The sequence below is a fragment of the Morone saxatilis genome, unplaced genomic scaffold (assembly GCF_004916995.1).
Source record: "Morone saxatilis isolate NCDOM2014 unplaced genomic scaffold, NCSU_SB_2.0 Contig11, whole genome shotgun sequence".
NCBI lineage: Eukaryota > Metazoa > Chordata > Actinopteri > Moronidae > Morone > Morone saxatilis.
The window spans coordinates 20,610,760-20,628,233 of record NW_023339663.1 but is presented as its reverse complement, the minus strand read 5'-3'; the positions used below and the strand labels follow the sequence as shown (position 1 = coordinate 20,628,233).

At 41.3% G+C, this 17,474-nt stretch overlaps 1 protein-coding gene across 1 annotated transcript in view; it reads right to left on the bottom strand.

Annotated features, from left to right (window-relative positions):
- LOC118321107 (RNA polymerase II elongation factor ELL-like) overlaps window positions 1–8,901 on the bottom strand; it is a gene marked incomplete in the record, with an annotated part of 28,926 nt that extends 20,025 nt beyond the window's left edge. The window contains 2 exon segments of the mRNA XM_035652299.1: window positions 6,379–6,426; window positions 7,019–8,901. Coding sequence (XP_035508192.1) covers window positions 6,379–6,426; window positions 7,019–7,156 — 186 coding nt within the window.
- Between the last annotated feature and the right edge of the window lie 8,573 nt (window positions 8,902–17,474).

Sequence of the window (17,474 nt, the reverse complement as noted above, 5' to 3'; positions counted from 1 at the left end):
ATGGCCAAAGTCCATCGAACAGAAAGACTAAACTCATTCATACTGCTGTAGTGCTCGCGTAGTAGCTCCGCAGTAGTGCTAAGCTGGTAGTGCTCGCATTAGTTACTCGCAGAGTACCTCGCGCTAGTACTCCGGCCTGTGGTATTGCTTTGAGTACAGCAGTAGTATTCGCAGTAGTACTCGCCAGCTGTTACTCGCTGTAGCTGGCTCGCTGTAGAAAAAAAAAAAAAAAAAAAAAAAATACTCTTTGCTGTAGTGCTTGCTGTGTGCTCCGCTGTAGTGCTCGCTGTAGTACTCCGCTGTAGTGCTTGCTGTAGTAACTCGGGCTGTAGTACTCGCCTGTATGTGGCTCGCCTGTTAGTGACTCGCAGTACGTATCGGCAGTTAGTACTCGGCTGTATACTGCCATGTAAGTGGCTCGCAGTACGTACTCGCAGTCAGTGCCGCCAAGTAGTACTCGGGGCAGTAGTTACTCGCTGCTAAGGTGCTCGCTGTAGTGGCTCGCAGTAGTATTCGCAGTAGTACTCGGCTGTAGTAGCTCAGCAGAGTCTCGCAGTAGGTACCTCGGCAGTAGTACTCGCTGTAGGTGCTCGCTGAGTGCTCACCGTAGTTACTCGCAGTAGTACCTCCTGTAGGTATTGGCGGAGCCTACAGCAGTAGTATTCGCAGTAGTACTCGCCCAGTGTTACTCGTCTCGCTGAGTGCTCGCTGTATGCTTCCTAGTACTTTGCTGTAGTGGCTCGCTGCACGTGTTCTCGCCAGTAGTATTCGCCGTATATTCGCCAGTAGTATCGCTGTAGTACTCGCAGTACGTGTCTCGCAGTAGTATTCGCATAGTTACTCGCAGTAGTACCGCAGTAGGTACCTCGCCCGTAGAACTCGCAGTAGTACTCGCAAGTTAGTACTCGCAGTAGGATTTCGCCAGTAGTATTCGGCAGTACGTACTCGCAGTAGTACTCCGCAGTAGTAGCTCGCAGTAGTATTTCGCAGTAAGATATCGCAGTAGGTACTCAAGCAGTAGTACTCGCAAGTAGTCATTCGCAGTAGTATTCGCAGTAGTACTCGCAGTCTACTCCCCGGTCATAGTACCGAGTATACATCGCAGTAGTACTCGCAGTAGTACTCGCAGTAGTACTCGCAGTACCTGCTATGATCTCCCTCAGTTTGGGGTCCAGGTTCACGGTGCAGGGCAGGAAGGTCCGGATGTCTCGGGCCGTCAGGACCGGCGTTCGTGACGACAGGAAGACCTCGAAGCTGCGCACGTCTCCGTCGATCTCCAGCAGAGGCTCCACGTCTTTGGTGGTCGGGATGTTCTTGGACACCCTGAGAGAGAAAATACTCTGATCATTCTGATCGATCACAGGATCAGATCGATCGTATCGCAGACAACCTCTGACCTCTCGTAGATGGTCTTGAGCGTGGCCTGGTCCGGGACCCCGTCGGTCTCCTCCAGGTACAGGATGAGCCAGGACGTCCTGTAGGGCCACTGCTCCGTCAGATTGATCCAGGACGCCAGGCGGTCCCAGTTAAAGCTGATCTGATTGGCTCGCAGCAGACGGCCTGCAGGAAGAGGAAGTTACATCACAGACTGACAGTAATAATAAAATCAATCTGTGGATGTTTGGATCAGATGTTCAGAGCTCGGAGTCGTGTTTCTCTTCTTAAACTGCAGAGGGCGCCGGCTACACGCCACAGGTGTCAGTAGCTGTATCGGGGAACGTGGCGGCGTTGTTAAAATGAGGCAACTTATTGACGTAAACTTAAAATAAAATCAGGAAACTGAAACCGGAGAGTGAGAGAAGATGGACGCAGATACGAAGGTTATAAAATAATTAATTATTTTATTTAAACAATAAAATGTATTTTGAGAAATTAAAGATTATTAAAGATAATTTGTCTGAAATAATCGTGAACCGTTAATGTGGATCTGATATCAGACTCTAATATTAAACTGTAATTAAGTCTAATTCATCCTGACAGGAACTGAACAAAGTGTTTGTTTGTTTGTTTGTTTGTTTGTTTGTTCCTGTGCTGTATCTGTCTGTAGATATCTGGTTATAAATAATGACTTTGGAACTGATGAAGGAGTTTTTAACGACACTGATGAAGACCTCGATGTGGATCAGTCCGGTGTGAGTGACAGCTGATCAATATCAGGTGGTACTGTTGGGTCTCTGTAAATGTTATAAGGAGTTCGGTCTAGACCTGCTCTAATTTGAAAAGTGTCCTGAGATAACTTCTGTTATGAATTGGCGCTATACAAATAAAACTGAAATAGAAAAATTGAAATTGAAATGTCAGTGCTGATATTGATCCCTGTGATCAGCTGATTGATTGATTGGACTGTGACGGCAGACGATGTTGAGCCAGCTCCTCTCCGTCTGTGGGCTGATGTCGCTGAACCAATCCTCCGTCACCATCAGCTTCGTCAGGTCGAACGACATCTGCCGAGTCACCGAGCGCTGCACCTGCCGGCGCCGGTACGTGTCCTACACACAGGTCACATGGTCAGACAGGAAGCATCCATCTATTGATCGATTGATCGGCTAATCCGAGTGAGACACACACACACACACACACTCACTCACTCAGACGGCCAGCCAGCTACCACCCTCATCCTCACCACACTTCAGTAAACACTACTTCTCTCATCATCTCATCGCAAACAAAAGAGCCAAATCGTTCCCAGGGCCACAAGTTGACACATGCCATTTAAGACGAGTCCCCTCCACAATGGAGGACAGCGATACAAAACACAATGTGCGTCTGTGTCTCTGGCTGAGTGGAGGAACAAGGGACCCGGGCGCAGAGGGACGTACAAAGAGAGAAACTAGAGATTTTCTTGTGTGTTTCTGCGCATGTTTACGATCCCACAGTCGATCAGTCAGCGCTCCGAGCGACGTGGTGTCTTCTCTCTAGCTGAGCTCCACATGCTGGCACTGGGTGATTAATGTGGCTGCCTTGAGTGGGAGACAGTGCATGTAATCAAGCACCAGCCTGTAATCACCTTCCACTCCTTTTCATTTGCAATTTCACAGAGGGACAGAGCTGCTGCCAGAGCTGCGAGTGTAGTACATGGGGCGCGGAGGCTGGGTATGAAGGAGGAAGAGGAGGAGGAGGGAGGATAGGAAGGGTGCTGTGCCACAAGCATCCCCCGAGGTTTCCCCCTTCCAATGCCAAGAACGATACGTCTCTGGCAGGTGCCTGAGGGCCGGACTGTCAACTTCAACAAATTGTGGGTCACTGTGCCTGACAAAAGCCCCTCCTTCAGTCTCCCCCGACCCCCAAGCTAGGTTGGATCTTCCACAGAATGCTATCTTTCTAGACACGCAGGGCCATACCATGACACAAGTGCAGGGGGGGGGTGAAACAAGTGCCCTTTTATGCCTCATTAGCTTATGGTGTGGATTTTCTCATGAGGGAATTAGACGGGGCACGTTCCTCAGTGAGCCAAGATGTGCTCCATATCTCCGAGCTGCTTAATCGTAGACAGAGAACACATTTTTCCAGAGCTGCTGCTACTGGATCTCAGAGGGCCGCTTGTCTTCCTCTCGCACACACACACGCTGGCTAAATAAATATGTAATCCGGTCGGTGCGCAGGATTTTCATTCCTGGCTTTTCAGAAAAAGTAGCAAGTTATAACCACCAGTGTTTAAAACATCATAATCCCTCAACAATCTCCCCTTTGTGGGCGCACGCTGATTAACGTGATCTGAGGGAAAAGACAAAACACCATATTTATAACAAGTAACAACATCCATATATAGTATACTGAAGAGATTACTGCAGTGAAAGCTCTTTTGCAAAATGAAAGTATGCTCACATTCTTAACTGCCCTACAGCTTTTCTCCATGTGTTTTTAATTTGATGTTTCAAGATGATTCATGCACAAATTAAGAGTGCAATTTTAAAGTGCTTCATAGTGCAATCATTCAGATAACCAGCCACTTTTTATACCTGCATATTTGATCACTCAGTTTAGAATGCGATGGAAGTCAGCGGTAAAAGGTCTAGACTTTTCGAATGGTTAAATAGCTAAATGTTCATGATGGAAGATGTTGTTTTGCTCCACTCCATTAGATCCACAGCAGGGAGGTCTCTATCATGTCGGGTACAAACAAACCCTCGGGGCAGGCCGCGACACATCTGGACCGACTGTACTCGATTCATTTTGGGTGATCCAAAGAGGGTGACAACACGCAGCCTGCATTCCCCCACTCATTGTTATTCAAATTAGTGGAGACAACACACAATCAGAGGGGGGCTCTGGGGATCTTAGCATAGGCAGCCTAAACACACACACACACACAAAAAAAAACTGCAACCAATAGCAAAGGCAAACCAAACAAACAAGCACACACCACACACGGAGGGTCCTTAGGGGATCCACTCTGGTTCTGCCAGACTAAAGACTGCTGCACAATGGGCAGAGGGGGCAGGACAGGAAAAAAAGGGGGGTGGGACATGAATAAATCATGTCTTCAGGCCACGCCGGACACAGCCTTAACACACACACATTAAAAAAACAGCAAACAAATTTAACATATTTAACCACATGCATACATGCACAGTATGCAGCCTACCACTCATACACACCACTTCAGCATGAGTGTGTTTTCTCTTTCATCACACACAGAGGAAAAGTGGGACTCCAACCTGGGAATGGGAACAGGAAAATTAGCAGGCCAGAGTTCATGTCATCTGCCTAGCTATTACTGCAGCAAAAGTGTGCCAGCGCTACACACGCGCACACACACACACGCACACACACGCACACACGTTCATGAATGTCTGAGTCAGGCAGACAGAGAAAGCTAATGCAAACTGAAGTCATGATGCCTCATGCTGTAATCAGGAGCATTACGGCTCCTGTAATTACCTCTAAACATTCATTTGGCTAATAACTTTAGCTGTCTGTGCCACATACAGGGAGGGGTGTTAAATTCCCTGCAATCCTTCAGTCATCACAATAACAGCAGTGGTCCAAGGATGGGCTGAGATGTAAAAACTCCGATACAGGCCCAGGCTGTTTAATCAGTTTCATTCTTTTGGGCGTATCCCTCTTTGGTGGGGTAAAAACACTTACATGTTACAGGTACAATAGTTTCTCAGATAAAACGGGACGAACTACTTCTCAGCACAAACTCAGTCCCACAGCTTAACGTGTGAGCTGTGAAGCTTTTTTCTTCGAATTTAATGGCACACATGTTCCTGCCTTGTTGGAGTTGCAGTCGTGAGATCAAAACAGTCCAAAAAGAATCAGCAGCTGACCGACTATTCCCTCACCTCCAACACTTGACCCAGAGCAGAGAACTGCTTCTCAGGCAGAACCGCCCTGTGGTATCGCAACAGCGTGTGCAGGAGATGAATGTGTAACTTTACAGAAATGGACGGGAAGTAAAAATAAATTTGACTTCCCTCAAATAAATTGACAAAAATGAAGATTTATGAAAAATGGAAAAGGCAGTTTTCAACACCCTTTTAGTTACTCATTTTTAAAATGTACCTCAAATTCAGACTAAGCAGGAGCAACACACACTCCAACACCACACACACTTACAGGTCTGTTAACCACACAAGCCTCCTTACAAAACTCACCACCACTCAGCTCATCTTATCATGGCAGGAAGGGGGTTGCAACTCTTTCCAACCAGCCCATGCAATTAGGCTGAAAAGTAAAGAATTCCCCAAGGACACAGCTGCTCCCGACTTCAAGTCAAAACACACATAGTTCAGGCTGCACACTGCAGATTATGATTCAGTTACAAGAGCACAAGAGTATTACTGTATGTATTAGTGTCTAAGTGTATTACCTACAGTGAATACACACCCACACGGCGCACAAAGCTAATCTCGTGTCACTGAAGGCTCCTCATTTGACTTATGATAACTCCTCTCCCCTGCTCTGTCAGTGTGTGTGCGCTCTTCTCCCTGCCTCCCTCCCTCCTGTCCTTCTCTCAGCGCTGCTCGCTGACCTAACAAAGCCTCTCCACAGTCACCAGCCTGACCCAGTAACCTGCATGCCTCCTATCTGCTGGAGACGGCCGGCTATAAGCTTCCATCTGAGCTGCAGTACGGTGGGACGTGTGAGTCAACGGCAACGTGTAATGAACAAAAGCTTCTCTGTAGTTGTAGAGAAAGTAACTCGGCAAACGTTCTTGTTTTAAAAAAAAAAAACGTTTTTTAAATGTTTTATGTTGCCCTCTTTATTTTGCCACCCCACAATGCAGTTCAGTTCATTTAAACAACTTAGCTAGAGCGTTGTGGTTCGCTTACAGATAAAAGGTTTGAAAGGTGATAGGCATCTGCCACTTTATCTGCTTGTTCTTTATTGATAGATTGGATTTATAACAAGATTACGCCTAATGTAACTTACCCCTTGGTTTCCTTTGAAACAAATCGATGGTTCACTTGGTAAAGATCCCTGAGGTGAGAGAAAGAAAGAAGGAAAGAAAAACAGACATTTATTGTGTCATAGTTGCACATATTTAGAGAGACCTGCAATCTACTGATGCTGTGTTTAAATGTTAGTTAAAGTTACACACTCTGTAACGCCTGTGTGCTGTTAATGGTCTCCACTGGAGCTAATTATGAGACAAACTACTTGTCAATTAGATAACTAGGCAGACTGCCACTGTGGTTCACTTTGAAGCTCAAAGAAGGTTTCCCAGCAGACAGCTGACGGGCTCGTCTTTCCCGACAATCACTGGGTTCAGCCCTGGTATGCTATGCCGCCATGTAGCCAACTGATTCAGGCGTAACGCAGTCAGAAGTAATTGTAAACTACTTTGAACGACTCCCATTTATTTATCTATAGCTACTAAACAACCACCGACGTTACCTAAAAAACAGAATAAGCTAAATAAATAAAAGCAGCAGAATAGTAGAATTTAACCAAACACAACTGTGAAACAATTTAAAAAGGAAAAAAAAGAAAAGGCTTCAGCGACACTTTGACAGTGAATTTATCTCCAAACACGCGCGCGCACACACACACACACATAAGGAAAAGTTACCTTGAGGTTTTGGTAAGCCTCCAGCGCCCTGATAGCTGTGTCCGTGAGCTTGACATGGAACAGCGTCCCGTTGGAGCTGTTTTTGTTATTTTTTCCACAGGAGAGCCCATACTGGTGCTCCTGCCTGAGCGAAGCCATCGCTGGCTTTTCTCTCTGCCCAGCAATTAAAGCTGCTTTCCTCTCTCAGCTCAACACTCTCCCTGAAACGTCACGGCGTGGGAGGGGCCACGGCGACAACAGCACCGTGAAGTGAAGGCTGTGTGAGCACAGCAAGGACTGTAGTTCAGTGTATTTGTACTCTTGTCAGTAAAAGAGCATGTATAATATCTAGAGCAGTCTGTCATACGTTTTTCTTTTCTAGTGTTTTAAGATTTTTTTTTGTTTGTCAAAAGACAAATAACCTGTAGGATTACTGTATTTTATATCTGCATTCTTTCACATTAAAGCTGCACCAATATTTGTTTGTATATATATACAAAGGGTCAAATGACTATGTGTAATGTGAAAGGGGGCACTCATAAGCACAAACTAACAAATGATTATCACCCGACTCTGCAGTTCTGCTCAGCTCTGCAGAGTTTTAGCATCATTCAGCTCATTGTTTTGGTTTTTATGGCCCACAACTGTTTTGGTTTGTCTCACCAATCTCACCAACCTCATTTCCAGCAGCAGCGAGATGCTACCCCAACATCCACCAGCTGACAATGTTAGTGACTAGTTGGTGAACATAGTGAAGCATTTAGCTACAAAAAAGGCAGGTATTTTTCTTAGAGGAGAGCCAAACAAAGCTAAAAGGAGAGAGAATGTTTGACTATATCAGGTCCTAAGTTTTGCTCGATCGGTGTAAATAGGCAACTAATATAATAATATGTATGTTATAATAAAAACAATAACATAACTATGAATCTTTTAATATAGCCTAATATATATACTACTTTAAACTCAAACAATGAACAGTTACTGAAAAAATAAAAAAAAAACACACGTTCTCCTTCTTTCCTCCAGTGCAAAAGTCCAGCAAAGCATGTTTTAATAAAATGTGACAGCTTGTGTGTTTAATAAACCAACACATAATTGGACAATGTTCTATTAATTAACAAGACATGGCAAGGTGCAAATGTGGCCTGTTAGATATATTGTTTATATCTCAAACCCATAGCACAAGAGTAACAAGTGGCAATGTCTACCAATTAAATGATAAAATTGATTTAAAAAAATGTAGGTTGGACTGGTACCTGTGGATTATTAATTACAAAGCAAGTTTTAATACACTGTGGACAGTCCACAATGAGTTAATTTATTTACGATGAAGTAGTAAAAAGATATTCTGCACTTTTGCTACAGACAGTAGGCTCTGCCAAGACATCCATCCAATTCATAAAAATAAAACGTAGCTTTTTTCCAGATACAACAGAGTGTACTAATATTAAGTATTAAACAATTTTATATATAATGAACAAAAAAGACAGTGTTAACATCTTAGTAAGCAGGGACGTCTGTCAGTCATAATTTTAGTGTATGTTGTCTGTATGTATGTACTTAGTAAGGGTGTCCAGTTCATCTTATGCATGTGCTTTACATTCACTCTGATAGGCCACACTGCATGTAAGCTTCATTAAATGCTATTGTTCAGGGAAAAGACAGTCACTGTTAAAACCCAGTAATAACAATGTTAATATAGTTTCAATGATTTATAATGGCCCTGTAATTATCACCAAATCACAAGGTCAAAATTTAGATGCATTACTACAATGTAGATTGTTGTACAAACTCTTGATGATAAATGTCCTAGTATCCTTGTATCACAAGCAAGCAATGAATTCAATGAATGAATTAATTATCTATTTAATGGCAAATGATTTTAGTGTAGGCTTATGGGAGCAGCCATATTCAATAGTTAGCTAAATAATGTGTAAATGTAAATATTTGAACAAACAATAGATATCTAGTTTTTTTTTGTTTTTTTGTCAAATACTAAATTGTTTGGTGAACGTCATAAAGAGATAAAGAAAAACATAAGAAAGTAAAAACAAGCAACAGTCACAATGTGGGTCAGTTTGCAAATAATCCTTGACAGGAAAGATGCTTATCCCGAGGAGTTAAAGGGCTTATTCAATGCGTTTTTGACAGTCTGTCCAACTTTCCTTTTTCTTGTTCGTCAAGGTCCAACATTTAAACAACAGAAACAGATAAAACGGACACTGAATCCACTGGTGGGTAGAGCTGTTACCTGTTAAGAAACATGTTGAATGTATGCGTCTCACACAGCGGCAAACATGACTAAGCTGAATGATGGCAAATCCAAGCAACTTAAGTGTTTGCATAACTGTGAGAAAGCGCACAAGAGATGGTGGAGGTTGGCAAAGCAGTTGAGTCTGACAAGTAAGCCTATTTAGTTAAATTACTAAGCTACTCCCTGAATGAAAGTACATAACAGGTGGGGGAGGGGTAACTGGAGGTCAGCAGAGAACAGGTGGTGCTGAATCTTCACGCCGTGCACTTCCATGAATCTGAGATTTGGAAAAATCCTGTATCCTTCTGATAACCATGTAAATCTACAGTCAAATAAACCTCATATTCCACCAAAGTATATCTGAAATTCAGCTCCAGAGATGACAACATGATGTGTAATAGTACTTAAAACAGCTGTCCTTCCCTGCACCCACAGATGCATGTAGGTTTGAAGTCGCCCCCCCAACAGCCAAGCAGTGGGAGATTAACTCACTTCAGCCCATCCCTTTTCTTTACCTGGCTCGTCTGTCTCATCCACTCATTGTCTGTGGTTTGCCATCTGCTGCATGGGAAACCGCTAATGCACACCGACCCCCTGGGAGTGACGTTTCACACCTGAGGTCAGTGATTCCCAGAGCACCTGCAACTGGTAACAAGCAGTTTGTTCACACTGTGCTATTGTCCCTAATGTTTCCCTTCATTTAATGCAGAGCGGAGTGTGTTGTAATCGGTGCACAATGTCAAGTTGAATAATACAAATTAAATCACAGTTTTGTGGAGAAAAAGATAATGGTCAATGAAAAACAATATGTCCTTACATGGGTACATATGGCTCGAACGGATGTAAGTTTAAATGTGGAGAGCTAACAAGACATTTTGTCTGCATTAGGCTCTGCATGTGAATAATAAAAAATACCCTTAAGCAGAAAACATGTATTAAAGGTCGTCTTCCATGGAGTCTACCTTGTTGATAAACCATGTTTATGGTATCCAGTAACACTGGTTATAGGTAGAGGCGTACACATTTTTTGCGCAGACCCACTGTGCTTGAAAAGGGCAGGGTGAAGCGACGGAGTTGCGATCTGCAACTACACCACTAGATGCCACTAAATTCTACACACTGGACCTTTAAATTATAATTTGTTTTATGACATTCAGTGCCATCTTATACTTACTTATTCTTAACTAAAATGATATAAGTGTACTGTGAACTGTGTGTGTGAACTTATTTCTCCCTATCCTGTTGATTCAACTCGTGTAAATGTGAGTAATTTTTTCCGAGGTATAAAAGTTCACTTAAACTGGACTTGTAACTTTGTGTTCCTGGAAAGAAAGCTGAGCTCAGCGTTGCACACGTGCAGTAGGGCAGTACAGGAGAAGTTTCAAGAAACTGAGTCAACTGGAAACTTAAGAAGAAGCAGGACGTTTTCTGGGTCTTCACTCAGTGTTTGTGACATTTTTTTCTGTATAGTGATAACTAAAGTTCCTGGCAGGTGAGTGCTAATGTTAGCTTACTGTAGCCAAGGAAGCTAAGTAGAACTACAATACCATACAACTGTAATGACATGTATATTTTTGTGTGTATTATTTCCTTTTAAAATAATTTAACAGATTCTTGACACACATTATATAAAACCTATTGAGTTTGAATACAAGTACATTAAAATAATAAATATTATTCATGTTTTGGTAGTTCGAACGCCCCAAAATCTCAGGCAACGCAGCGCTCTGTACAAGTGAACTCACTAAAAAAAGAAATAAAAATCATATTTTAATGGTGATAAATTCAAAGTAAAATACCATGGCATGAGTCTATGTTTGAAACCGTTTAAATAAACCAAATTTACATTTACAATTTACAAATACCAATAATTTTAAAGCTGAAAAACTTTTGTCCAACAATTTGTATGTTAAATGTCATGTGGGCACAACCATAGGGCTTTTATTTTTAAGTGAACACGTTATAAGAGTTAACAGAATATTGCAACCAGAGGGCCCCAAGTGACCTTTATGGCTGAGTAAAAAAGTTTCTAGATCTTCAAATTTGAAAAAAAAAGAGCTATTTTCAACTCAGAGGTTGGCCGGTACACTTTCCATGTTAGGTGGTATAACAAATGTAAAATTCTTTACAAATGTAAAATTCTTTATTTATTTTTGCAGTAAAGAGTGGCTAACACATGTGCCCAAATAAAAGCATGTTTAATTTGAAATTAGGTGCAAAATGACACTATATGAAATAAATAATGTTATTTAAAACTCTAAGATTATCTAATACATTTCTCAAATGTTTATTAATTTAAGTTAAAGATGTTATTCCCATGTTAAACCTCTTTCTTTATATATTTTAATCATTTTAGATGCCACTATCAAGTAAAGAAAAATCAGTTCGACACAGGAAGCAAATTGAATATGATCCAGATACAAGAGAAGCATCTTGCTAAAAGAAAAGGAAAAAAAATACCTGTCATTGACCCTTATGTGTGATTAAGAGTTAACCTTTTTCTACTTGAAGTTTAAATTTATATTTTAATTCAATATAGGCTACTATCTTTACACATATATGTTAACACATATGAATGTATTTTTCTGCATTCAATAAATGCAGTACACATCACTGCACATTTCACTGCAAAAACATGGTGACGTTTTCACAAAGACAGTGCTAATAACTCAAAGGCTGAGGCTTAGAAAGGGTGTGTAATGTGCACGTTTGTATTTGAGTGTGCTTGTACACACACATACACACACACACACACAGTTATTTCAGCTGGCAAGGATGGCGTATCTGGCAGAGTGAGAAAACACTTTTTTGGGAAAGGTATCGGCTTAGACACACTAACGCCTTTTCTGTGAGACTAACGCTTTCCCTGGTGTCAAACACAACAGCACGTTTATGGTGTTCTTTCACAGGCTGAAAATTTTGATTTTCTTTTTCTGGATAAGAATTTGGACAAGTACAAATAACTGTTTTTAGTTGTGCAACATGAAGGCCAACATTACAAAGTCCAGAAAACATACATAAAGTAAATATTTTATTACACCATCGTTGATTGCAGTAAGGAGTAGCATCTCAATATATTCCAGGAAATATAACATTTAGGAGTTAAAAACAGTACAGTCATGGAAGTCATGTAAATCCTTGTTTAGCCATTCTTCAGAAAAGCTGAATTGAGAAGAAGAATGAAAGGACTGTGTCTGCTTCATTAGAATATTTAACAATTGATTTGTATTGTTCTGAACTTTTGCATTAACAAATAATAAAATCCTATTAAGTAATTCATTTATTTTAATGACCTCCTAAACATTATAATAATGAGGCAGCAAAAGTTAGCATGTTGTTTCATTAAGTCAGACTGCAGTGCACTTTGTCAAATGATGACGTAGTTTTGCTTGTTCTACCTGGTTGAAGAAAGACAGCATCTAGCTGCCTGTGCTGTAATAGAGATCAGATAATTGATGTTTCCCAGTAGCACATGAGAAGTTTGCAAATGAGCATGATCTCTAAATTACAGTTAATACCACTGTGCTCTGTAGGCAAGATAAAATATTAAGCCAATGTCTTTACTGTATTTAAAACCAGTTATATAATTTAAGTTTGCTACCCTCATTGAAATGTATTTTTTTCTGTAATGTATGTGCAGTAAACTTTATATTAAACAAAATGTGTCTTATAAATTCATAGAATTTATTCTTCACAGTTAAATATTCACCATTTCAATATAATAAAAGGAAAACATTATTTGTTTGTTTCCAATCCCATGTGAAGAATAACCTAAAGTAATTTTGTAGTAGTTTTCATGAATTGGTCCGTAGCTATGAGTCATGAGAGCAGTTAACACCCTGACCCTTGCATAGGAAAGTAAAACTCAAAAGTAAAATGTTGGTTTAAGATACTATGTAAAGAAATCTTAAAATACTATGAATCAATGTTTCTTTTTGAAATTTCACTGAACAGGTAAAAAAACAAAACTTGTGTGATGACCGTGCTGGATACAAATTTGTAGTGGGCCTACTTGTGTGTAGGAGTACAGCCTGAGAGGTATCCTAACATTGTTGCACTGAGCCACACTCAAGCCTTCAGTGGTGGAAGAATTTCAAGGCTGTGTGTTACTTGCGAAGCATGTTGGCAGTAGGGCCCTAAGATCACTCCATCTCTCTCTGAAAGCCGTTGTTAGTAGTCAGGATGTCTTCCTGTGCAACACATAGATGACAGACAATCGTGAAAAAATAAAGTAAATCACAATTTTTTATCTTACAACAATAGTTCATTTTGAAAAATACTTAGTTAGACTAAGTACTTCTGAGTTGGAAAGTTGATGCGACTCTCATATCTGTACGGTAAATATGAAGCTGGATCCAGCAGCCGGTTAGCTTAGCATAGCATGGAGGCTGGAAACAGAGGGAGCTAGCCTGGCTTTGTCTGGTTTGTTTAATGTGTAAAGTGTTAAAGCAACAATTTGTCATTTTACAGGTGGTTATGTACCAGGGTAGGCTACTTGTTTCCCCCTATTTCTTGTCTTCATGCTAAGCTAAGCTAACTAGCTGCTTGCTCCACCTTGATATTTCAGTCAGACTATTCTTTTAAGGAATGCGATGAGACGTTATCTTTTGCTCTGTTAAGCATAACAGAATTAGTATCATGTTTTCTCAAACTTGGGTCCAAGGACAAAGACTGCAGCTGTGCAGAAGAGAGTCCAACTAGATTTAAAGCTACTATGTTAACCTGGGTCAGACTACAAAACCCACTGCAGCACCATGTAAGATAAGATTTAATCAAAACAATCTTCCCAATGATTGCACAGACTGGAAAGTACAGTGGCTGAGCTCAAACCAACTACCTCCTTCCTCCAAAAATGTTTGAATAATTAAAAAAAACGGAAGTGGTTGCACACAGAGAAGCAGGTTTACTCAGCAAAGTCTGTGGATTATGTTCACATCTGAGATTTGCACATTTGTTTTCACTGTCTTCAAAGTGAAGGTGGGCACAAACGAAAAACCACAAAGAAACACAATCAGACTTTGGATTCAGCTTTTTCATTGCCTCTAATGTGTGTGTGCGTGTTCCTCTGTGTCTGTGCCATCACTGACACGCATGCATGTATGCACTCGTTGCTAAGCAGACCCAGGTGTTTGGTGTTTTATTGAGATCACAGGGCCTTTACTGCCACCAGTTTTACAGTGACTGTACAGGTGTGTCTGATCATTCCACGCATGAAAAGAGACAGCAGTCAAACCAGAGCTGCTCTGTGCCACCGCGACCTGGAAAAGATCCTTAAAACAGCAGCGCTCAGAGCTTTTGTGTAGTCAAAAGAAGTATTCAGAGTTTGGCATCTGATGAGGGGTTATTAATGTTTTGAGTTTGAAGAATGTATCAGCTTCCTTCAACCCATCCATATCCCCTGTTTTTGTTTGCTTCCCTGTCTTCAAACAGTTTTGTGTAAATGCTCCAGCAGTGAATACCAACCACACTTTGCTTACAGCAAAATCTCAGTAGTGGCGGCAGAGTTAATGTCTGTGTTTTTTACGGCATAATTGGACAATTTCTGATTAAAACATCAGTCGGGTCTGGCATAACCAGCTTTCTGCCACCACACACAATACACAACTATATATGGCGCCTGCCACTGGAACAGGATTGGGTAATTGGAGCCGATTTCCCATAACCACAGGGGAACAGTGACAGAGCGATCCAATAAAAGTCAGACACCAGACTACTGAAGCATTTATATCAAGGGACCAGGATGGGGCTGTGTCTTTGAAACCCTGTTTTGACGGAACAGGGTAAAGTAGTGACCAGACTTTAACACTCTGATGAATCTAATCTAGCCTTTATAATCCAAATAGGATGTGACTTTAAAATTCATCTGCAGTATGCTTTTGGGGATTTTATTGTCCCAAATTAAGTGGTTGAATCTTGGGATTTAAGCCACAATTCTGTCTAATGACATGAGACTGTACTTAGGCACGGTGGTGCTTTTAGCTAAATGCTATCGTCAGGATGCTAACAAGGTCACAATGACTACTTTCCAATGTTTCGTAGGTAATGTATTCCATCGTCACCATCTTTTAGCGTGTTAGCACATTTGGTAGTCACCAAGCCCCCAGGAAGAGTGCTGGGCTTTGAAGCCAGTTTGACATAGTAGCCGACGCTCACAGCAATGCCATCCATCACAGGAAGCTGCTGTAAAGATTTTTTGAGCATCAAAACCCCTTCAAAATGATTCATTTCAGTATCAGAATTTGATCCATTTGGTCCAATAAAATTTGGAAAGTTTAGAAGAGCTGCAGGATTAAATAATTTTATCTCAAGCGGCTACCTCTGTGGCTGGCAAATGAAGCCAACACAGGAGTAACAAAAACTGCAGTTACTCAAGTGGCCACTTGAGGCTGGCTACAGAGGTGATCAATCTTCATATTAAAATGCTTAACTTTATAGTAGTCTCTAAGGCTAATTTACCTGTTCATGAGAACTTTATGGTGGGTTCATTTTTATATTGCTCACCCGTTATAATTTCAAGTTAAGGCTTAAAATTATACATACGCTGTTTTGAGTGACAGGTGGGTGCCGTCACAGGTGACTGTTTCAGCTCCACCCACGCTCCATTATTTGCTCATTTTTTATTAGCCAGGATCCGGCAGAGTCAGGACTGCCAAGATGGTGACGGCTAGAGCCACCACACTTTGAGCTTCATGCAGCTTCCGTAAGAATGAATGGAGCTTTGCCTTCATACATGGTTTGCACAAAAAACAAAGCACTGTTGAGACTGATGGGAATGTCATTAGTTTGGCAGGTATCTGGTCATAAACCAAAGTACTGGGCAGATAAAAATTGGACCTGATGATGGTGCTACCTGAATCGTTATGAGATCATCAGGATTCAGTTTCAAGAATGTCTGTAGAAAATCTCCAGAGACTTTGTAATAGTGAAAACCATGAGTAATCTTCACTCTATATTGATGCAGAGATGAGTATAACAGTCAATGTGCACCACTTGGTCAACAGCTCATATTTCAACACTCTTCACTCCTAACAAGACTGTCAATATGTAAAACTTCTGAGCAAAGCCTTCTGACTAACTGACTTTTTTCTTCTTTTGTCTGTGTGTGTGTGTGTGTAGCCACCACATGATGCCATTCCCTTTGAAGCTTGATTAAAGTTGTCACCTTGTCAAGAGCTTTATTACGACCATGTAATCACACTTGAAAGTCAAAGGACTGGAAACATACAAAAGCGTTGCACGGTGTCTTATCTCAGAGATTTATATGACTCATTTTGTGCCTGTTGTTCAGCTGGATGATTGGAGCTGCCTCATCCCGAGCTTTATGTGTGTGTGTGTGTGGGGTACAGTCATTCAGCCCCGCTAGTTTCCCTGCAGCTCTTTAGGGTCTCGATGACTCACTCAGGCCACAGACGTCATCATATTCAGGGCAGGTGCCTTCGTATTGCCACAGCTGCACAGCACTTCCAAAAAGGATTGAGAGAGAGGGTGAGTGAAGAAGGATAGACTGAATGCGCAAAAAAAGAACAAGACAGAGGGGAAAAGGGCTGATAGAAAAACTTTTAGCAAAATATATAGCAAAAAATAATAATAATAATAATTGTGGTTGTGGATTATTACCGCTGCTTCTTGATAAATAAATCTACTGTAATGGATTAATTAACCTACAGCAATATGGTGTTTGCTTTGGCAAGTGGCCAACAAGTCAGTCCATGGAACTAAAAGAGCCAAATTAAAGCTGCATATATCAACATTTATATTAACTGTAGGTCAACTGATATAATGTGAAAGGCACAGAAGCCACAGAGATTTATTATCAGACTCTGCAGTTCCCCTCAGCTCTAGACAGTGTTTTTGTGTCTGTAAGCTCATCTGTTTTTAGCCCGTTTTATAGCCTGAAACTTTACTGTTTTAGTTCAGTCAGCATCATTTCTAGTCGTTTTCAGTGGAAAAGCTCAGAAAAATGACTACAAAACTACCTGCTAAGCAATAAACAATACAACATTAAAATTAATGTAAAACATTAAAAAACTTTTCTGTGTCAACTGTATGTGTAAAAAGCAAATGTTTGCCAACAAGTTCAACATATCAACTCAGAAGTGATGATATGCTTGCAGTTTGAAGGTCACAGTTATAGATACTGCGTGCAGGCGCCAGGTTAGCTCAGTGGGTAGAGCTGGCATCCCATGTACCGAGGCTGAATCCTTGCTGCAGCAGCCCAGGGTT